The 24,359-nt window shown below is 36.4% G+C and overlaps 1 protein-coding gene across 3 annotated transcripts in view; it reads right to left on the bottom strand.

Moving 5' to 3' along the window:
* CSMD3 (CUB and Sushi multiple domains 3) overlaps positions 1-24,359 on the bottom strand; it is a 604,683-nt gene that overhangs the window by 370,313 nt on the left and 210,011 nt on the right. For all 3 annotated transcript variants that reach the window (XM_005150930.4, XM_005150931.4, XM_031050517.2), the window contains exon 6: positions 22,260-22,372. In XM_005150930.4, coding sequence (XP_005150987.2) covers positions 22,260-22,372 — 113 coding nt within the window. The remainder of the gene's footprint in view (positions 1-22,259; positions 22,373-24,359) is intronic.

The following is a 24,359-nucleotide window of genomic DNA, read 5'->3' as shown; positions in this document are numbered from 1 at the left end:
ACAATTTCCTATATGACACAAAACAACTCCCACATGTTATTTTCCCTGCATATTGCAGTTCAAAAGATAAAATAGAAAAAAGAAGCACAAACTCACCATGAAAAATAGTGCAAAAAGGAAGAAAGGAAGACTGATTTCTGCTTTTTGGATAAAACTTAAACCAATTTTCAGCCAGCTGAAGTCAACCCAGAGGTAGGTAGGTCATCACTTTGAATTCAAAATCAGCAACTAAGAAAATCTGAGGTTTAAAGAACTGCCAGGCTGCACCACGGGAGGAAGCAATAAGGATATGGAATCAAGAAAGGATAATTGTTGCTTTCGGCATGGGTTCACAAGAACAGATCTTGACCAGATCCCAGACTGAAACCTACTAGGCTGCACAGTCATTTCTCTAAGTGAGTCCCTGTGGCTGGAGAAGAGATTAAAATCATTTAAACCGAGGACTTTGATGTGTCAAATTATACTGCTTACATGATTAAAGATTTGAAGCCGTATTTACACAAAAAAAAATCACAAATATGTATAAGTTGAAGGAGTTAAAGCTAATGATCTACAGAGCAATTCAGTTCAGAAAACTAGTCTGAATGAACTACTACTCAAAAGTGTTGCAAGTGCTAAATCTTTGGATAACACAAACATATGGAAGACCCATAAGCCTTTCTATTTATAAAAGGAGTGGATGTTGCTCCTGATTCCAGGATCATTTTCAGTAAAGAGACAAGAGCCTTTGACATTTGCCTGAGACAAAGCTTCAAAAATAGACTATGAATCTGTGCTAGATGCACACACTTTGCATATGCAATATGCTACAAGTATACACAGGGTTCTTGTTGTAAACATGACAGCAAAGGAAATTTACCCCAGATAAACTCCTAGTGGAAGTTCTTACTTAAATTAATCTAATGACTAACTTTTTACAAGTACTCCCTAAGGGAATAAAATAACGTAGGGAGATAATGAATACATTTGCCCACTCTGCAGAAGCATTCATCAGCAAAGTACCTGAGGAAAAAAGTTGGCATCTAATACAATGAAAATGCTTTCACTGAAAATTACTTTTTCTTCCCTTTTATAAGCCTATGACTTGGAAAAGCTTCCCTTTAAAACAGGAAATACTAAACAAATGCATTTTCCCTCTCTAATCAGGACAGATACTTGAAATGTATTCATGTAAGTAATGTGCCAATATTAAATTAAAATTTAACAACTTTTACAAACTGGTCTCCTGAAAAAAAAGTAGTCATGGTAATTCATGTGTTGGAAAACAGAATCAGTCAAATGCAATTCTTGTTATATATCTTAATTTGAATCTCTGTGCAGCTTAGAAATAAATTGTTTTCTTAACAAAATCAATTCATTTCAGACAAGACCACCTGATTTTCATGCTTTCATTTTAGAATCTTGAGCTCTGTACTATGTTAAAATATTGTGTTCAATCACAGATTAAGATGCAGATTTTAGATGTGGCACTTGTATCCTATTAAACTGGAATTGTTTTCCTCTTGCAGTTCCACAAGCTTCTACAAGATAATGTGTTAGCAATTGGTCAACACACATTAACACATGATTTAAGATTGGGTTTTCTAACAGTTAACATAATTAGCTACTAATATTTAGCTGTCATTCTTTAAGATATGACAAAATAATGTTTTAGCAGGATTAAACAAATAAATTTTTAAGAAAAATCAATTCATTCACTAAATTAAAGTGAGAGTGTGGAATTACAAAATTACCACACTTTCAGACATTAAAGATCAACTAGATTGTATAAAACTACTTCTAGCACAAGGCAATTTTTAAATAAAGCTTTGACATGAAGTATGCTACTATAACTTCAGTTATAACAAGTCAAATATTGTAATTCCACAGACTGAAAGCACAGCCAGTAAAACTTGACTCAGTTGAAATCATAGAATCATAGAATAGTTAGGATTGGAAAGGACCTTAAGATCACCTAGTCCCAACCCCCCTGCCATGTGCAGGGACACCTCCCACTAAACCATGCCACCCAAGTCTCTGTCCAACCTGGTCTTGAACACTGCCAGGGATGGAGCATTCACAACCTCCCTGGGCAACCCATTCGAGTACCGCAGCACCCTAACAGTAAAGATGATTCATAAAGAAGTATTTTGCAAAAGCTTTTAATTTTTTTCTAAATTTTCTTTTCTTTTAGAGACAACTGATGAACAAACAAACATTCTAATACCATTTATTTCTCTGCTGTTTAGTAATACGTTGCTGCCTGGGAGTTAAACTCATTAAAAGAAAGCAGTCTGTAGCACGATTTTCATTTGTGTAACACTGGGATTAAAATAATTTTTATCCATAGAACACTTCAGGGCAAAATGGACTTCAGGAGGCCTCCTGTTGTCACAACAACCTAAAGGAGAGTCAGCCATGAGTTCAGACTGGTTGCTCAGGGGCTTTATCCAGTCAGGTCTGAAGAAAATCTCCTAGAATGGAGACTGCATGATCTGCCTGAGAAATTTGCTCAAATGTAAGACTTCCCTCACAGATCTGACTGTTTCAAATTTTGCCATTTGTCTCTCATCCTCACACCATACTTCACCATGAAAAGCTTGGCTGTCTTTTCATGACGCCCTTGCAGGCATTTGGAAGCTGCTATTAGCTTTACTCTCTTCTCCAGGTTGAAAAAGCCCAGCTCTCTCAGCCTTTCCACAAACAGCAAGTGTTCCAGCCCCTCAACCATCCTGGTGGCCTTCCACTGAAATTGCAGCAGCAAACTTACCTTTCCTGTCATAGGCCCCAGACACGATTCACTGTTCCAGCCATGGAACAGATCACAAGAGTGTTTAGGAAAAGGCAATAATCCTTCTTTTTCATCTTATGGCTACATTCCTGTTACTATAACTCATCATGCTTTGCTCTCTGCTGTGAAGGCACGCTGCTAGCTCACACTCAGCTTGCTGTCTCCCACAATCCAGAAGGTCTTGTCATTGGAGCTCCTTGCTATCAGCCAGTTCTGTTGCCAGGGGTTCTTCCTACCCAGGTACAGGGCTTTACATTTGCCCAGTTTGAGTTGCATAAGATTCCCATCGGCCCATTCTACCAGCTTGTCTGTGTTATAGTGGATGGGAACCCTGTCCTTGATTAAATTGATTTTTGACTGACATCTTGATGTCATCTGCAAATCCAATGAGACTGCACTCTGTCACTGATCCAAGATCACTGATAAATACATTGAACAGAACTGGTACATTGTACCAGGATCTAAACCTGCAGTACTTCACTTCCTATTGGACTCTAGGAAGAGTACAGCCCATTTATGACTCTCCTCTAAATTTACATATTTTAACTTCAGTAGTGGAAGAACAGATGAATACTGGCAAATTATACATTTCTATGAAATGGCAAATATATGGCATTTAAGGCTACTGTTCGCAGTTACTCTAATTCATTAGAATTAGTTTTGCTGACTAATTCCTAAGAAACAGAGTTCAATATGTGAGAGTAAGTAGGAATGTTCACTATCTATCTTGTTTATTCAGGATGAATTCAAGATGCAGGACTTCATTAGTCCTTGTGACATATATGATCCAACCAGACTTCCCAAAAAAAGCTAAAGGTTAATGGAGATGACCCTAGACAGGACTTACTACAGTCTAGTGCTAATGAGGTCGGTCTGGGATTTTTCCTGTATATCTCAGTAATATGAAGTAAGCTATTCTATCCTTTTGCAACGGGTAACAGAGAAAGAAGTGTTTACAGTTTTAAATAAAAATAAAATGCATATTTCATTAAAGAATAAAAGAAATGGCTACAATTATATATAGAACTGCAAGAAAGAGCAATAACTATATTCAATCTTCATTCTTTCAGATGCTGAAGGACTTTCAGTCAAGACGTATTTGCTATCCTTACTTAAAAACCTTCCCAGAGTTAACTAACTTTGCAGTCACCAGTGAATCCCATTAAGAAGCTCTGGGTTGTTTGTATTTTTTTCTAATAGAATAACTTAATTAACTTTTCACTTTGATGTTCTCTGCCATTAAATATCTGCTGCCTGCAAGACTTTCCAATATAGTTACAAACCTAATTAGAAAAATGCATTCTGGATCTCCTAAAAGAATTTTCAAGTCAGTGTAGGTACAGCATCTTATCTAACATATTTTCCTAGATGTCATTCCAGACTCGATATTTTCACAGATCTCTATTTTCTTCTTTATAAATTTCTAGTAATTTTACATGCTCTTAAGTTCAAATTACACTTTTGTTTCTGTTGATTTTGAAGAAAGTAATAGAAAAGAAAGAATCCGAAATGCATATTCACATTTGAGAATCTAAAGTCAGTATAAATGGCTGACAGAAGACATTCTTCTGACCAAACGAATTTTCAGTTTCCAGATATTCAGGAAGGAAATAAAGCTGTGAATTTAAAGAAATGCATGACTGAAAAATGTTGTTCAAAACAAGTTTCTAGTTCAAAAGGCAACGATCCTTGGATTTATCCAAATAGCAAAGACACTAAAAGCTGTCTAGACACCATTATATTGTAGTGCTCTCATTTCTTATCAACAGAATGACATTCACACTTTCCTTTTACTGCCTGCGGGATAGTAATATTAGTTGTCTAATATACATTCAGTGCTATAAGCAAGTAAACTAGCATGCATAAATCAAATATACAATTCCAGAAAGAACAACACTTGCTAAATCCGGAACTACATATTGCTATGAGTTATAATCTTCCACTTTTTTTTTTTAATGAAGTTTAGATGTGTGGAAAAATAATGAATGATAAAATAAGTAATAATTGCCTTTCATTTACTCTTCATATCAAAAGAAAATCTTTGTAACATTGATCTTGAGTATCTAGGTCAGATATCTAATTGTTGCCCTAAGCAGACTAAATGCCTGAATTTTCTATTTAAATATAATGTTAGGCATCATGGAGCTATTTCATACAAAGTTATTACTAAAGATTACTAAAGTAATTGAAGAGTCATAAGATTTATTCAGTGTGTTAATCTTCACCACAGGGAAAATTACTTTAGGAACTAATTATTTTTTCTTTGTTTTTAAACAGATCTGTACTTGTTAGAAATAACATGAAGTTCCTAGAAAGGTTGTCCATTTTACTAAGTAAATGGCAGACAAGTTTGCAGAAAAGGTATCTTGTCAGTTTAATTTAGTATCAATCTGCATATGATCATTGCAGAGGAAAGGATGCAAGTCTAATACTTAAGCACATCTCTTGTATCATTTACTCATGTCTAGCAAAATTAACAGAAAACACTACAGAATTTCTGAAGACTGTAACCAAATAAACGTAACTTTGCCAATAATACAAGGCCACAGTACTAGTGTTGACCCTATGCAGGCTTGCCTTGGCCTGAGGTTGTTTTCACTAGTTTTGATAATTTGTAGTGGTCAAATAAATATTTCCTAACCTGTTTGTATTGTTGTGCTCTGAGAATACTGCATACACTTAAGTTCCGATAAAGCTACATAGTCACTGCATAACAAGCAGTGGCCTTTATACTTACTGAGGCTGAGGGAGCCTAATGTGCAATTTCAGATTTTAGTAAAGAAAAATGAGTAAGAAGCAGCCTGTGTTAAGAAAACATATAAAAGAAACAACTGAACTCCAGTACTGAAGAGGAAGCCCATCCCATCACCCCCATGAATATCAAAATCCCCCAACACAGACCATTGGATACTATCAGTTCATTATAATCCCCACCCTAGGGGTACAGTGAAAATGGTTAAAATAAGAGTAAAACAGAGGAGAGTATGAGGGCAGTTCTTAACTTTTAAAAGTATATTATTATTATTGAGGCTTTTTCTATATTACCAGACTGTATCACACTACCATACTGTTAAAACTTCAACTGGAATAACAATAAATTGTTAACTCCATATAAACTGCATTCCCTTCAGCCATAACAAAATTCTGTGTCAAACATTGCATTGTATATGTGCATTACAATACAACTAACTTTAGATCTGAAGTTTTGTATACCAAATGTAAATTATGTTTCTATGTATCTTAAGTAAGATACATAGATACCCCCTGAAGTAAGTACTCTTAATGGCTGTTGGGACTCTGAGAGCAATAATAGGCCTAAACAGCATTGCTCAAGCTCCCCTAAGCCTCCCCTCACTCATGCCTATGAGTCCGGGACCCCTAGCTTGGAGCCAACTTCCCTGCCCAGGTGACATCACAGCCATGCTGGTCCCCCACCCTGCCCAGACATTGGGCTATTGTCCCTGTCTGGCCTTGGCCTGTCCTTGTTCCCATAGGGGTGCCTAGTGTCTGGGGCTGGGTCTGCCTCCAGCTGTCCCGTGGCCTGTCTTAACTCTGGCTGAGGGCAGTGGGACCAGCACTGGCTGCGGTGGCTGGCACTGGTGGCCCTCATGCAGATCCCCTGTGGTCCCCAGCTCACCAGCCCTCAGGGAGCCATTGACTCTTGCTTCACCCTGAGACAAGTACTGTCTCTTAATCACTTGAAAAACACAATGCAAAGCAGTAAATTTAATAACAGCTATTCTTCCCTTATTCTGCTCTGAATTCTTAGAACAAATAAATGAAGTTTATCTCTAAACAGAGTGAATTTTTATTATAAAGTAAGGCAAAGTTGAATGATTTATACATGACACTGTACCATCTTTTATTTTGGCAGTTTAACTAAAAGGTCAGGACAGGCTAAAAAATAATACTTTTAAAGAAAGGTCAAGTCCTAAGTGAGATGAAAACATTTCTTTGTGAAGGAAGAAAGTTCCTTCACTATAGAACCTGAATCAAAATTCACTTACACTTTACAGAAAAATACACATGCAGAACATTATGTCCTGTCAGCATCAAGAGGACAGTAACTGAACTTTTAGGCTATGAAGTAGACATCCAGTGCAAACCAAAAGCTTTGCCTCAAGTAAAATAGAATCGTAGAATCATAGAATCATAGAATCTTAGAATCATAGAATAGTTAGGGTTGGAAAGGACCTTAAGATCATCTAGTTCCAATCCCCCTGCCATGGGCAGGGACACCTCACGTTCCCCCGGTGATGCGTTAGTCAACAGTTTCAAGATGTCTTAAGCTAAATGCTCAGATATTAAAATAAATATAAAAGTATTCTTCGAAGTGTTATATGTGTATAGCCTTAATGAGCAGTTCAGACAATTCTGTACCACAAAACAATGATAGTAATGAAAGAGCTCTCTTTTAATAGCCAAAATGTTACTAACATCCAAAATAGCTTCCTTGGTTACTGTAAATGTCTTTCCCCAGCAGGGTATTATGCTGTACAGAGAAATGCTCACAAAGGAGCATCTTCTATAGCAGAAAGATATATTGGCATGTCTAAATGTATGGCAATTTGATTTTCAGAAATGGCAGATGGATACTTCTTACATTCCTTACAGAACAGCTGACAGAACTAAATAAGATCAACTTTTGAGATGGCTCTTTGCTCACCACATCTGAGCACTTCATAATTAAGCAGAATGGTTGAGGTTGAAAGACACCTCTGCATACTGTCTAGTCCACCTCCACCTGCTGAGAGCTGGGTCAACACAGCAGGTTGCTCAAAATGGTGCCTGATCCATGTTCAGTTTCTAACCCTACAGGGATACAGCCTCCCACAGCTTTCTTAGGAAACATATTCCTTTCCTCTATCACACTTACAGCAAAAAAGTTACGTCTGTTTAAATGGGATTTCCCGTATTTCAATATGTGCCCATTACCATTTATTCATTCATTGGGCACCACTGAGAACAGTCTGGCTTCATCTTCATTACTCCCTCTTGCTCAGTCTTTATCACTCCTTCTCATCAGATATTTGTACACATATTCACCAACATCTCTGTTGAACAGTTTTTTAAAATACTGATATGTTGAAATGTCTTAAAAAATTATATTCTTTAAATTAGAATCACATTTACTTGGAAGTGCATATATGAATCAGAAATTTGGAATAACACATGTTCTGAATATTCTTTCCACATTTTCCTTTTCTTATAAAAATACCATACTCTCAAATCAAATTGTCTACTGCGACAAACATCTTCTTGGATACATGTTCTATTTTTCCAGAAAATCTCAGCTGACACTGGAAAAATCTCTCTAAGATCATGTGTCACTGTCACTCTGAAGAATACTCTCAAAACTAAAAATTAAATTTTCAGAAAGTTATTATTTTTTTTTAAGTTTGTGAGATGGTAAAATACCCTTTCAAGTCTGCAAAATTTTCCAGAAATCAAGGACATTTAGATTCCTGGACTCAATCATAAAAGCTATTCCTCCATTCAATAAATGAAACTCAGTATTTTTTGCAGCATTTGCCAATTATCTACTCATGCCAGAAAGCATGACTTTCTTGAAGAAAGGCACTATATGCCTTGTAGAAACCTGTTTTCAGCAATTTCTTTACCTCTATTAAAGAGCTACGTTAGAAGGCACATTCATATCCTGAGACTATGAAGCCAATCAAAGAGGTCCTGGTAAGCAGAACTAGAATCCAGGTTTCAGAAAACAGGAAGAACAAACCCAGAAAGCAGGACTACCATTAGGGAAGTTACTTGGAAAAAAGCACACACATAGCAGTCCACAGAATCAGGAGTCTGAAATGAAAAATTAGTGCAAGCTCTCTACTTCAGATATCAATCTTAATGTGCTGTAATATACCGTGGGATCCTTTCCACGTAACAGATACTTCAAAGAGTGTAGAGTAAAAAAAAAGAACCCTTAAGATATTATGAAGAATTTTTCTTTTACTTTCACTGCTCTACAAAAGTACAACTTAAAGGATGTGTCCTGGTTTGAGCAGTAGCAGTCATTTTTTCTCTGTCTTGGTAGCTGGTGCAGTGCTGTGTTTTGACTTTCGGGCTGGGAATGGTTGCTGACAGCAAGTATGTTTTGAGTTACTGCTCAAATGTTTGGTTTGTCCAAGGCCTTTTCTGAGCCTCATGCTCTGCCAGGGAGGAGGAGAGGAAGGAGAGACAGGACACCTGACCCAGGCTAGCCAAAGACATATTCCATACCATAGCACGTCATACCCAGGATGTAACCGGGAGAAACCCGGAAGGGCTGGGGGTGGAGGAGGTATTGGTTGGTGCTCGGTCAGGGAGGGTGGGGTGAGTTATGGGTCGGTGGCTGGTGAGGTGTTGTATTCTCTTCACTTGTTATTGGCTTTATCATTATTATTTGTAGTAGTAGTAGCAGTAGTGATTTATGTTATGCCTTAGCTATTAAACTGTTCTTATCTCAACCCGTGGGGGCTACATTCTTTGGATTCTCCTTCCTAACTCTCTGGGAGTTGGGGGAGCGACAAGGGGAGTGAGTGAACGAGCTGTGTGACTTGGTTTAAACCATGACAGGATGAAGCTGCATTGAATTTAGGCTGTTTCTGAATTTATTTTTTTTTCTTTAAGAGAAAGATTATGTAAGAATACTGCATATAAAAAGTAAACTCTTTTTAACTCATTCTATGAAAGTCATGATACTTTTCAAATGAGGATACTTCGAAACAAAAATGGATGTTCCCTTATTTCCAGCATACTACTATTACTGCAGGATCAGACACTCAACAAGAAGATACCGTAGAGAACATGAGGTTGTTCCATTTGCTTTCTTCTCTGGATACCACTGAGATTACTGAGATGGGAAAAATACATTCCAAGAAAGTACCTGAAACTAAAGTCAACAGACCGAATTTACAGTATTCTAAGGTCCACCACTGACACAGTAAGAAATAAAAGAAAGCAGGAGGCACTAAATGAGATTGAGATGCTCTTGGCACCATAATGAATACTAGAATATGAATATTCTAAAATCTTCTCTTGCATTAAGGGCAGTAATTCCCAGCTTCACATCAAGTGGTTATGCAACAGCTCAAGGGGTTTTGAGATACAGGTTTTATTGGGGATACTATGACTGTCAGTCATAGTCAGATTTTTTTTTCTGTCTGCATTTTTATTTATTTCCATCAATTTATTTTTATTCCTTTTAAACAAGCAACGATCCATTCTTAATAACCCTGAGAAAAAATAAAGTCCTAAATAAAAGAAGATTTTCTTTATGTTTTTACATATGGAAGATACAATGTTTTTCTACACCGGAATGTAACTTTCTTTGCAGTATACACAATTTCCTAGATTTTAAGGTCCTTAGTAGGTAACAAGTGAAATAAATATCACTTTAATGTTACTGGGATTAATACCAGCAAAAAATATGAAAGGCATTTCTAAAACAAGTTTCCTATCTTCTCCTGTACAAATCAACTCATATAGTGCTATGATTTGAGAATGATTTATATAAACTTAAACTGACAGAAACCAATCTGTACTAAGTACACTTATCCTGGAATTATGTGAGCATTTCTGACTGGCAGGGGTTTTTATTGTGTTGTTTTCAAAAATTTCATTACAAATCTTTCTCTTCGCAGAAATTTAACCATTAAATACATCAGAAACCTTCTGCATGAGTCCTGAAAAATATTGACATCCTCTTTCTTTAAAATGAAGTTCTGATGCTTATGGCATATCATGTTCTGTGTCTCTAATTAGGGTCTGGTTATTCCTACTTAGAGTTTGGTTTCTGTCAAAACTGTCAGCAGTTTTTACTGTCATTTCTAGATATTTCCTGTACCTAAATAAAATGTCATTATGAGCATCTGCAGAGGCAAGAGCTTCTGTTAGATTCTAGGGAGTTCCAAAGCATTTTATTTCACATGTAAGAAAAAATTACTGGATATCAGTGATTGAGAATTTTCAGCATGTACTGAGCAAGTTCATTCCCCCAGGAAATAATAACTAAAATAAAACCAACAATAGTTCTAACACAGGATGAGTACAAACACAAGTACCAAAAAAAATATTCTGTATAAATAATCTGAGATATATTGACTGAAATGTCAATTAAATCCTCAAACCCAACATTGTGATAGCCTCCACAAGAGCTAACAGGAAGAATTTCTCCAAGGTTAGTTAATACGAATAAATTTCCATTAGAGTGATTGTGAAGCTGAATTATTCTTAAGTACTACTAACCGATTTGCTGTAAGTGTCAAAACAAATGGCTTCAAAAAACAGCAAAAGGTCAATTTCTTGAAAAGAAAATTTCCTTCAAGACCATGATGAAAAATTTTTATCATTAATTTATTTAACATGTATAGGTTTAATACTTTCCAGGAGAAAATATGATTGAAACATGTGGTTTATATATAGAATCATAGAATAGTTAGGGTTGGAAAGGACATTTAGATCATAAAGTTCAAACCCCCATGCCGCTGGCAGGGACACCTCACACTAAACCATGTCACCCAAGGCTCTGTTCAACCTGGCCTTGAATACTGCAGGATGGAGCATTCACAACTTCCCTGGACAACCCATTCCAGTGCCTCACAACCCTTACAGTAAAGAATTATCTTCCTTATATGCAATCTAAACTTACCCTGTTTAAGTCTGAACCCATTACCCGTTGTCCTATCCCTACAGTCCCTAATGAAGAGTGCCTCCCCAGCATCCTTATAGGCCCCTTCAGGTATTGGAAGGCTGCTATGAGGTCTCCATGAGGCCTTCTCTTCTCCAGGCTGAACACCCCCAAGTTTCTCAGCCTGTGTTCATATGGGAGGTGCTCCAGCCCCTGATCATCCTCATGGCCTTCCTCTGGACTTGTTGCAACAGTTCCATGTCCTTTTTATGTTGAGGACACCAAAACTGTACACAAGATTCCAAGGGAGGTCTCATGACAGCAGAGTAGAGGAGCAGGATCACCTCCTTTGACCTTCTAGTGAAATGTCAGTGTTAGCTAGTTTTCAGGTGCCCTGGACTGGGCTCAAAAGACCTGTTAGCCTACCCTAGTGGCAACTTTTTGAATTACGTAAGGCAAGTCCCTCCATTAGTATCTGCCTCAGTTTTGACATGGAAAACAGACATACTAACTACTTCTGGAGAAACAGAATGAAAAATAGTGTCTTTTTGGGAAAAAAAAACAGTCCGGAGGAATGGGCCAACACAAATCTTATGAAACTAAACAAGGGCAAATTCAGACCTTGGCAACAGGTAAGGTTGGAGTCTGACAAGAAGTAGATCAGCTCTGCTGAAAAGGCCATGTAGGTCCTGGTGGACAGAAATGAATGTTAGCCAGCAGTGTGCCCTGGTGAGCACCATCCTGAATTGTATTAATAGAAGCATGGCTGATACACAGATGGAATGGATTATCCCCAACTCTATTTAGCACTTGCTACTTCCATGTCCTATTTGAAGCTCACCAAAAGGAAGGGGCTCAGGGAAGAAACTGGTAAACTGGAATGAGTTTGGCAGATGATCCCCAAGGTGTCTGGGACTGGAGCACTTGCCCTGTGAGAAGAAGCTGAGGAAGCTGAACATGTTCAGTACAAAGATTGTTTCAAGGGGGACTAAAAGGAGCTTTTCAATACATTAAAGGTGGAAGGACCAGAGGAATAATAAGAAATTAGAGAAGTCCTGAACAGATATAAGGAAAAACTTTTATTCTTTGGGGACAGTGAAGCTGTAAACAGATTGCCTGGAGACTTTACGCAGTCTCCAACCTTGATCTTTTGCAAGATAGGACTGGACAAACCCCTGAGCAACCTGGCTTTATCTCAACACCCAGCTTCTTCTGAATAAGAGATACCCTTCCAACCTGAATTATCCTATGATCATATGATACCTAAGCTACTTCTTACGGTAACTTAAATTTTATATGTCACTCACTTTTAACTTCTCCAAAATTATAACTGAATGGAATTATAGCCAACTCTGCATGACACCATTTTAATGGATCCTCAGTCTACTCTACACAGTGCAAAACCCACCTTGACCCAAACTTCTCTTGCGAGTTTCAGCTAAAAAAAAAACAACAACACCAAAAAAAACCCACCAAACCCCAAAATCTCTCTTAGGAAATTCTACAAACACTTTAGTATTCATACTGCTATACCACTGTCTCACTGGCAATTTTCAGACATAGAAACAGAGAAGGTATGACCAATAATAAAGGAGGGGGAAACATTTAAAAGAACACAACCACTATTTTTCACATAGCTATCCTGTTCATACAATTAAATTTAAACTAAATAACAGCTCTACCTTTATCGTCAAGGATACGAGGATAAGATTTCTACCAGAACTGCAAGTGTTTTCAAGCAACTAAATAACAAACAACTGTGGCTTTAGAGCAAAGAGAATAAATAGAGATAATTTTGCATAATAATTTATGCAATCTGATTATAAAGAACATAGCAAAGTTGAATTCTGGGAGAGACACAAAAAATTCCAAAATCCCACATTCAGTTACTTCATTATTTAGTTCTCTACATAAGGTTGTGATTTCTTACCAAAATGATCTCTTTTATTGTGTGGGTGTCCCCTAAAAGTATAAAAAAAAATAAAACAAAAAATCCAAAATTAAAAATTGCCTCCTAGAAATGAAAAAAGTTTAAAATTGGGGGGGGGGGGGGGGGGGGGGGGAGGGGGGAAGGAGAAAATGAAAGTAAATCATCCAGCAGAAATCATTCTAACACATCTGATGTGGCTGACAATATTCATCTTAACATTTAAAAGCTGTTTTTCAAAGGTAGACCACTTCAGATTTGCCCCCTTCAGTGTCCAGTAAACTTCATGATAATCAAAACTATTCAAAACCCTAAGTAGAACAGCTAATCACTTTTGATTATGGTGAAATAATTTTCCCTGCAGAAGAAAAGAAGTCACTTAATGAAAAAATCCCAAGTATATTATGGGAGTATTTGAATGTCAACATTTTTAAAAGGGGAAACAAAGTGTTCCAACAGTTTGTTTCAATACCATTAAATATTCTGAATGTAAACAAGCATTTTATCTCAGGTTCTTACATCAATTATGTTTAAACAGATAATCAGTGAGATATATTACACTGTTTGATGGCCATGAAGCACACCATAGATATACAGGTTAATGCATTAATGTTCTGACCTTATTAAAATGAATATTTTGAAGGTCCTATAAACTTTATCATTTATGTTCTACCATTACAAGTGAACAAGTACAGAACAAGTCCAGAGGAGGGCCAAGAGGATGATGAGGGGGCTGGAGCACCTCCCGTATGAATACAGGCTGAGAAAGTTGGGGCTGTTCAGCCTGGAGAAGAGAAGGCTGCGTGAATACCTCATAGGGGCCTATAAGGATGCTGGGGAGGGACTGTTCATTAGAGACTGTAGTGACAGGACAAGAGGTAACAGGTTAAAACTTAAACAGGGGAGGTTTAGATTGGATATAAGGAAGAAATTCTTTACTGTAAGGGTGGTGAGGCACTAGAATGGGTTGCCCAGGGAGGTTGTGAATGCTCCATCCCTGGTGGTGTTCAAGGCCTAGTTGGACAGAGTCTTGGGTGAAATGACATGGTTTAGTGTGAGGTGTCCCTGCTCACAGCAGGGGGGTGGAACTGGATGATCTTAAGATCCTTTCCAACACTAACTATTCTATGATTCTATTACAAGAGTTTCATTATCAGCAGATATTTATTTTAATAGTTAATGTTTCTCAAATTTTAGTTGGTTTCCTTAGAGGATTATTTTTTATACATATTTATAAATATGTGTGCACATATAGCATCTATTTATATAATTACAAATATTAAATAGTCATATATATTTTAAATATTTATTTTTTAAAGCATATTGATTTTTTTAAATAGCTTCCTTTCCATAAATCAAGACTATTCATATTACCTATGGATTTTATATTTTAAACATCCAATTTTCCTGAGATTTTTGTTAGAATTTTTGGTTTTCGGTTCAATTTATCTATTCCCGAACTTCCAATAAAACTGACCTAAGCAAGGAAAAGAATTCATTTGTAAGTATTACATAAGCTGAAACAAAGAGTAATTCAGTTTGATTTTTTTTCTTCTATGAGATGGAATTGCTTGCAGTCAGTAACATTGTAAATATAAAATACAGACATTTTCTCTTTTCTAAACAATGAATAGATGTGTGTAGAATAGTAAATGAAACAAATATATTAAAATTTTTGTATGCACATAAAATATTAGAGGTTTTTCTTCAGGCCAAGAATGAAATTAAGAAGATGTATCTGTTGAATCATTAAAAATGGGAAGGACTCTTTACTGCATCACTTAACATTTATTTCAGATGTAATTTAAACATTAACACAAACTAACATGCCTTCATATTTACCATTAATTCTGTTGTCTTTTTTTAATGAATTATGATTTTATTTGAAGTAGAAAAAAGTTAATTAAAATCTTAGAAACCATTCTTCTGGATCTGTATACAGCATCAGAACTAACTGAACTAACCAGCAACAGTGATGTTATTGAAACCTGTAATTGGGGGAAATCTAAAAAGAAATACTGTAAAATGGCTGAGGGTCAAAAAATATTTTTTTCTCCCTTCTGACTTGACTACAGCAAAATTAATGTAATTCTGAGTACTATCATTGTGTGGGTGTATAGTTGTGAATAAAAGACATTTCAAGAGTGCAAAGGTGAAAAATCATCTGTTCAGAAAGTATAGCTGTATAAGATGAATTGGAGCTGAAAGACCCATGAGTATGAAAACCCACTATATGCATTTACTAGTGTGACAATGTATGCAATTTAAGTCCTTGTTATGCTGGGGAGGGGGAGTCTGCTGAGAAATTCTGGTAATTTCACTCTATAAAGAGCTTTCCTTTTTCCTACATCTATTCCAAAACCAGGTAGTGTGGTCTATTTTGACAATAGGAGTTCAGGGTCTGAAAAGTCACAGATTTACAATTCTTAGAACTAAGTAGTTGTCAAATAAATTACTAATGCAACCAGCAGCTTATTTATATTGCCCTAAGCAGAAGCAGGTACAGCCTTTATTTAAGTAGCAGGCTTCTCAGACATGACTCAAGTGATGCAGCACCTTAATTTCTAACAGGGAATCTCATGCCCGTGAGCGTGCTGTTAGCAAAAACCCATTTCAGTTAAGTTATATTATGTGAGATTCAACCTGAAATTAACAAACCTACATCTACGAGTCTGCACTAGGTATAAAGACTATCATAATAAATGCAAATCTAGTCAATGTAATCAGTGTAATGCAGTACTTTAATTAATCTTAAAGTACACGTCTTGGAGAGGACATAACAGCTGCCTATATGCTCTTTGTTGTCATATTAGTTCTTCCCTGTCTTCCAGTTTCTGTGCCAGAATAGCACAGTGTGCTGGTTCCAGCCCTGGATTCAGCTGGCGCAGAGTTATTTTTTTCCTAGTAGCTGGGACAGAGTTGTGCTCTGAATTTAGGATGAGAATAATGTTTTAGCTGTTCCTGAACAGTGCTTATACTAAATTATGGACTTTTCACCTTCTCATGCTGCCCAGCCAGTGAGGAGGCTGGGGCACAAGAAGCTGGAGGGGGACACAGATGGGACAGTTCACCCAATCTGGCCAAAGGGATATTCCATACCCTAGAACTCCATACTGAACAATAAAACTGGGAGGAGTTGTCTAGGGGTTGGCAGCCCACTGCTCAGCGATGGGCTAGTCAGCAGATGGTTAGCACTTTACTGTGAATCAGCTGGTTTGTATATTCTTTCATCATTATTTTCCCTTTCTTTCCTGTTCCATTAAACTGTCTTCATCTCAACCCACAAGTTTTTTTACCTTTTTCCAATTCTCTCCCCTGTTGCACTGAGGTGGGTGTGACTGAACAGGTGTGTGGCGGTAATCTGCTTGCTGGGTTGAACCACAACAGGTGGTCTTCTGTATATTTCCCAACACCATGCAGATGTCTCATTTACTCTAGAACACCTCTACCAAACCCCTACTACGTGGTTAATTGAATCACTCTGCAAACTGCACCGAAAGGATTAGCTAGGTCAGTTGCCCATACCTAGCTTAGGTTCACGCAGTTTTGTTACTTCATAACACACCATTTTGCAACACCTTTGTCTGTCTGCCAGAAGAGCCTCTGCACTTCTGCCACTGCCTTAGAAGTATCTTGGATACACTAGGTGATTTCATATGTGCATGTAGACTCATGCAGCAGAACTGTGCCCTACAGCTCCCCAGCTTTGTCATTTAGATACCACTAGGTGTTTAAATCTACAGGCTACAGTATAGAGAAATCTACACTTTGGTGTCTTAGAGATGAATCTCACATAGGACTTCATTTTGACTTCTTAGTCTTCCGGCAGTAGCAGTGTGTACTGCTTTGAGCCCGTTTTCCCTTTCTGGTTACTTAAGACATGATGTTTTAAGGCAGCTTAGTACTACTTACTTTTGTTCTTTACCTGATTGCCAATTGCTTTGCATCCCCTCCGAAAGCAAAACCAACAAATAATCTCAGAAAAGTCTAACTCCATAAATCTTCCTGAATTAAGATACATTTCTATTCATATGCAAAATTACTGAAGAAAAAGAACAATGGAAAATCAAGCAGAGAAATAGAAAAGTTTTCAACATCTGTTTTTACTATATTGCATCACACACTGAAAGGGCTGGCATTTATCCACCTTCAGCTCTACACAGTTGACTGTGAAGTATTAAGCATTGTAACAATTTGCATGTATTTCAGTATGAGCATGACAGCTGAAATTTATTCTGTTCTGAAAAGCTCATTGATATATTTCATCACTTCATCTGTATTTTTCTGTAACCAAACATTCTTATGGAAGGCAAATGCCACTGTGCACTCAGTCGACATATCTGATACTATTTCGTTCACAGTAGGAACATTAGTTTGCACATGGCTTAACCAGAGGTAAAGAGGGAAGAAAGCAAACCTAATTAAGAAATGGATTTCACAAGTGAAATAAATAGCAAGTATAGGGCTACTGCTGAACCTTCCAGAGCTTAAGAGGAGGGAAAGAGAGATGGAGAGAGGAAGGATTCTGGATCTCAAAAATAGGAAAATTATAAATTCTTAAAGTAATGTTTACAAATCAGAAAATGAAGAATTGTTTTCCAAAACCCCTTACATAGTCCAGGTATGTTTGACATAAAGAATATTAAAATTTATGCACGCCAGCCTGTAAAACTGGAAGCCGTGAAGATAACTTAATCCCACCTGTCTACTTAGATAACATTATGGATTAATACATAAGTGATGGAGTGCAAAGACTGGCCAACAGAGAAAAAGGAAGCAAAAGTAACCTTTACAGGAACTGCAAATGGGTGTAGTAAAAAAGGACAACTAATTTTAGAAACAGCAAAAGAGGATTGCCAGTGCCAAGAAATATTGAAACAGCAGCTTCAGGAAAATCCAATAAAGCTTTGGTTTTACTTTAGCCAACAGTTTCTAACTCTTTTAGAGTTTTAACAAAGCAACAAGGACAGAAAACATCATGACTATGAACCCTCAGCGACTAGAAAGAAAGGCTGAACTCTGGTGACACAAGCAAGGAAAAGCATGCCTTGGTTATAATCTGCAGCCTGGGTAGGGAAACGGTTTGATTTTCTGCTAATTGACATAAAGCATTTTAATTGTCATTTATCAAACATAGTTTAAAAATTGCATAATTCAAAATCTTTTGTGAATTAGAATGCCCATTAAAAGAAATCAATAAACATAACCTGCATGACAATGTATTTAAATGAAGCTGAGAATTTCCCAGTTTCATACACCTCAGTAAATTTCATTTGTTCTGTATAAGACAGTTTAAACTATCACAGGTGTTTGCAAGGCCTGAAATAAAAAATAGGCAAAATTTGAAAACTAATTAAATTAGAAGGACATTTATAAAAGATTATGTAATACCCTTGGTTTTCTGTTTGTGAGTTTTTTTCATATGTAGCTAGATTTTAAGACTTCTAATTGCATCATTTTTAATCTTTTCATGTGCCTGGGCCACAATAGCTTTAGATATTACACTGAAGCTAGGCCATGTGAAGTTGCCTTGCGGAGAAGAATCTTAAAAAAAACATTTCTATAAATTTAAGACAGTAAGATTTTGTTATTTCATATCTTGCCTAAAAAGTGGCCATAAAGTTCATTTAATTTCTTTTGTTCGAATAAAACAACAAATGATATTTTTCAGACTGTAATTGGTATGAATGGCAGGGGGTTGATAGGAGGGCTATGGGGAACTACACATGTGATCTCTGTGATGGGAGGTCAGGGGCTGCCCCACACTGACCACAGCTGGTTCTACCTGGCTCCACAGTGGACCTACCACATGACACAACTGAGCCCAGCAGCAGAACCTGTGGCATTTCTGTGGAAATGTATTAAAGGTAAAACAGTAAACACTGAGAGAAGGGAACAAGACCAAGGCAGGAGTGCTGCATTCCAGAGACAGTAACACTCCCAAAGGTACTGGAGCCAATGGATAACTCACACTGGAGCAGGTTCTTCCTCTAAGAGGCTGTGGCCATGGCTGATGCACATCAGAGCAGAGCAAATTAGTAAGTAAGGAACAAGAAAAGAGTGAGAAATGAGAAGTAGCAGAAAGAAACTCCTACACCTTGACCAACACCTTGGCATCTCACATCACTGAAAAGACACAGAGTAATTTGTGGTGGAGTAGACAGAAGAAGAAGAGATGTTTGGAATGAAGTTAAGCCTGCAAAAGTGAAGAGGAAAGATGTTTTCCCTAATTGACCATTTCCCAGTGCTCAAACCAGTAATTCATTGTTTTATATTAAGACAGGTTTACCAAAGACAACAGTTGAGGAGTAATGAGTTTTCTTGCTCTTGTTCTTCCTATTTATTTTCTGCCTTGTTCCATTGTGGGGTTGGAGTGAGTGGCTGTGGGAGTGCTTCACTGACATTGGGTCACACCACCACTCAAATATACTTGCACAAAATGTGCAGTTGTTCAAACAAAGCCAGCAAGCCAATGGAGTGATGAGATGAAAAGAGCAAGTACCAAGAAAGTGCCAAGCAATGATGGAGGAAAAGTTATGCAGTCGTCTGAAGTTCAGAATTTGGAGTCATCCTTTGAAAGATGCAATAAAATAAAAAAATTTAAAACAGATGAAGTGGTAAGAAATTAGTAATTCTGGTTATAGTGGTACTACATAGGAAAGATGAAGTTTGAAGGAGGGAAGTCAGTAAGAAGTCACAGTCATATCTGTGTTAATGGACGGGGGGGGGGGGGGAAAGAGTGAGTTTTTCAACAGTTACTACAGCAATAATACAGACTACTGAAAGGATTAACAGACACCCACTCAAAAGTGATGCAAGAAAAAACAGGCAGATGCATATATTCCACCTGATTCTTTGGAAAACTTCTTTATTTTTATTGTGACAACTCATGTCAGGGCAACAGTGAAATTTTTGAAAATGGTCTTTACAAAAAGTATTAAATTTGTCTTTAACTGGAAAAAAACATAATCGGTTCTTAACAAATAGAAATATTTTGTGCTGCATATTTTTATTTTTTGTCTAAACGTATGAAATATTTTTAAATGTTTATTTAATTAACTCACACTGTCTCTTTTACCTTACAATTAATCCAGAAGTCACTCCTCCCTATTACCTGACAATGTATTTTTCCATTTTTGACTGTCAAGGTTAATTTTCAGTGCTCATACCTTCTGGAGTATGGACTCTGATGCTTTTACATGCTGAAATTATTTACTCCCTACATTTTTTTCTGAAGAGTTGAGAAAGGTATTTTCTTCATTTTTAAGAATGGTGGACTACTGCAGAATTTCACAACTTAGTATTCAGTACAATTTAAACATGCATTCAGCAATATGCCATTAGAACTTAAACAAGCAAATCAAAGCAATATTTAAAAAAACCCATAATGTAATCGCTACAAACTTAGACGGTAAAGACAAATAGAAGATACACAGCATTTTCAAATTTTCCACATCTACCAACTCACATGTTTTTTATGATATTTTAACATATTTTGAAACTAAAAAAAAGTCTGTTCTCTTTCAGCAACTATTACCTCACACTTTCGTCAGGAATCCAAGTATGTGTGTCATCTGAGATAGTTTGTTCTTCTTTTCCCAGTAGTTCAAAATTAACATCCCAACAATTCAAGTTACTTCACATAAACCAGCAAAACAGTTATCACGTGGTTTCTCAATTTTGAGGTAGGCTCTAATAGAGAAAGTTTCTACTTTATATCTCTTAACAGTCCATAAGTTACCAATTTCCCAGTAAAGAAGTGTGTTTATCATGTTCAGTGTGAAGGATACCATGCAGAAAATGAGTCAGTGCTTTTCAGTTATGGCAGCCCTGGAGCTAGAGTAGGAAGTTTCTTTTTACTAAATTTACTCAGAATACACATTCCAGAACTTCTGTGAACTTAGGAAGTTCAAACAGAGACATACAATATTTGTTAACATAGTGAGCAAATTTGTCGTGTTCATGTATAGAATATGTTGTCTGAGGCAATCAGAGTTGTGAAAAATTTACTATTACAAAAGATCAATTACATAAAAAGTAGCCCTAGCGTTTTGTAGTTGCGATTTTTACATTAGTTGATTAATTTTATCAGATTCTCCACAAGTTTATGTACCTCATCTCTTCCTTTGCTGAATTTCCTATAGAGAACTGTAAAAGAAATTCATGAACTGAATTTCATCCAGAATGGCATGATTATTTTTTTAATCAGATACATAGAAAAGCACAAAAGCACAAAAAGAGTTACTGTTCCCTGAAGATCCATTGACATACTTCAGATACTGAAAAATATTATTTACAGTTATGCTCATGATAAAGCAGACAGTATTACCATGCACTAATAAAGCTCACTTTTCATTAGTACTTTATCATTAGAATGACCTTGTTCCAAATGGTGATATTCCCAAGTTAATGCTTCAGATGTTTTCTCTCTTACTCAAAATGATGCTTGTTCATAAAAACAGTGGATAAGAACCTTATAGGTTAATTAAACCATTAATAGCACAATACTTTCAGAAATAGGTAGTAAGACACAACAGTGATTAAATGCCACATTAGTAACTAGAAACTTACTGTTTTTCAAGCGTGACATATGCAACCATAGATGCAGATACATATTTTGATAATAAAAACATTACCTCTGTATCTGTTATACAATATCTTTCAGAATATTAGGATCATTTTAACACCTCAGTACGTGCATAGGATAAAGTGAAGTAGGTATCTACTGTAATTTTTTTATAACTGCATTTAGATAAACTAGATAATACTACCCCTACTCTAACATACTGTAAAATTTTATATAATAGGTTGCACAACTGAGTTTATCATTATGCAAATACAAGCTACACCTTTATGAGGATTTTTAAAATGCCCCTTCCCACTTCCTCTATAACTTTAGGCACAGAACCACAAAAAGAAAAACATTATTTCCTTAAATGTACCTTGGTAGTGAGCACTAAATCCACGGTATCGGTGATTGCTGTCTGTTACAAAATGTAGTCTGAGCCAGTTTTTGTTACTAATAACTGGAGGAGGTATATTCATTCCAGAGAGCCTGAATTAAAACAAACAAAAAATATTATTGAAAGATTAATTATCTGGGATGAAGAGCAGTGGATTTTCATAAAACTTTGATAAAGCTCTTGTGTGGAAAACTTTTTTTAAATATAGATTCATTGACTGCTTTCTGTAGGACCTTTTATTCATCAATTAATAGTATATTATTACAAGCATGAACAGACAAGACTGTTCACAATGTTGAAGCAGTGGGATACAAATCAGTGCTAATCCAGAAACCACACAGTCACACAACTGGTCATAAAAAGCACTACCATGATGCAAACACATGACACTCAGGCTAGAAGGAGTTAGTGTCTATCTGGATCAGTTAACAGGTTAGGCAGAACACTGCTTTGGGCACCAGGAAAAGGATTATACCCTGTGACTTTCAGGTTCATGATAGGGAATAAGAGAACTTAGGCTATGCAGGCCAACACATAAAACTGTAAAACAGACGTCTAGTTTTTCAAAAGCAAGAAATTTCTAATTAAGGGTAAAAAGAAATAAGAAACATTCAATCACTTTAGTGAATCTGAAAATAAATTCTTAAAAGTACAGGAAGAGCAGAGAGCTATAGATTGACCCCAGCTAGCAGCTAAGCACCACACTCACTCCTCTCCCTGTCCCCAGCAGCAAAAAGTAAATCAAAATAAAATATTTCATCATGTAAATATAATATTTTTACTCTAATCCACTTCTCATTACACATCTCATTATTTTCTTTAAACAGTATTTCTGAAAATAAGCTTACTACATTGTCACCAGTAATAGAAGAAAGTTTCAACCAGGCAGAACACTGGCATTCTCTAAACATTTATTCTTTGCAAAACTGACAGTGTTCTTTTTTGCTCTTTGCTTCTTTGATGTCATACAGTGCCTAGACCTAAGTTTGAACTTAGTCCTGACTTAGATCTAAAAGCTGACCAGCTCAGGCTTTGAAAACTAAAGGCATTTTAGGTGCAGCTAAGAATCTACCTAGTTAAGTTTACCTGTTAAATCACTTATTCATTAACACATCTATCCATGACAGCTGTAAGTTATACTTAAGATGATTCTAACTTAAGAACATGTTGATATCATCTGAGTTCTAACTAAATTCACAGTTCTTAAAATCTGATCTTTACAGTTCATAATTTCTATGGTATTGTTCCCAGAAAGTAGATTTGCAAGCTGACAGAATTTATAATGGAGACTGGCATGAAATGAATGCTTATTCTGCTCATATAACTGCTCCTTTTCTCATATCAATTTATCTTCTCATCAAATTACAAAGCTGTTCACCATTATCATAATGCATTGGCAGTCCAACCTACTTCTGTGCCAGCAACTGTTCCAAGCATATCTAAACTGCATCGTCTACAATATTTTCCTGAATTCAAAAAAAAACACCATATCTACCATAAAGGAAATGCAGCTGCCTCATCTTTTTTTTATTGTTCAAAAGATGTCACTCCCCCCAAACTGCACAGAAACCTGCATAGCAGAAGTAACAGACAGTAGGTTTCCCTTCTGCAGTTGTCTTTAATAAATTCTTTGAAATGTCCATGAAGAATCTTCATATCAGTGGTTGTGAACCAGAGATTTAAAGTATCTCATCCCTATGTGTAGTCAACAATGACTGCCCTAGAAAGTCTGTTATCTAATGTAAAAACAAAAGAGCTTACTGAAACAATGCACCTTTCTTAGTAAAAGTGTAGAGTCAGTTAAGTTCTCATGTTTGCATCTTATTTGGTTTGTGACTGTGGGTAAATCACAGTTTACAGAAGAAATAAGGAACAAACATTTTTTGAAAATAAAAATCTTCTTTCAATTCATTACAACACTATGTCGCCATCTCCTTTCCTGTGCTATTTAGGAGGTAATTTTAAAAAATCTGCTTTAGGCTAACACTGGTCCAAGTGAAGTCAATTGATATTTTATTCTCCCTCGAATGTCTAACATGTGATTTCCACTTTATGTTGCAAAGTACTGGTTTGGGTTTT

Source organism: Melopsittacus undulatus, chromosome 1 (genome assembly GCF_012275295.1).
Source record: "Melopsittacus undulatus isolate bMelUnd1 chromosome 1, bMelUnd1.mat.Z, whole genome shotgun sequence".
Classification (NCBI taxonomy): Eukaryota; Metazoa; Chordata; class Aves; order Psittaciformes; family Psittaculidae; genus Melopsittacus; species Melopsittacus undulatus.
Note: the sequence above shows the minus strand (reverse complement) of the source record. Positions and strands in the feature narration are given on the sequence as shown.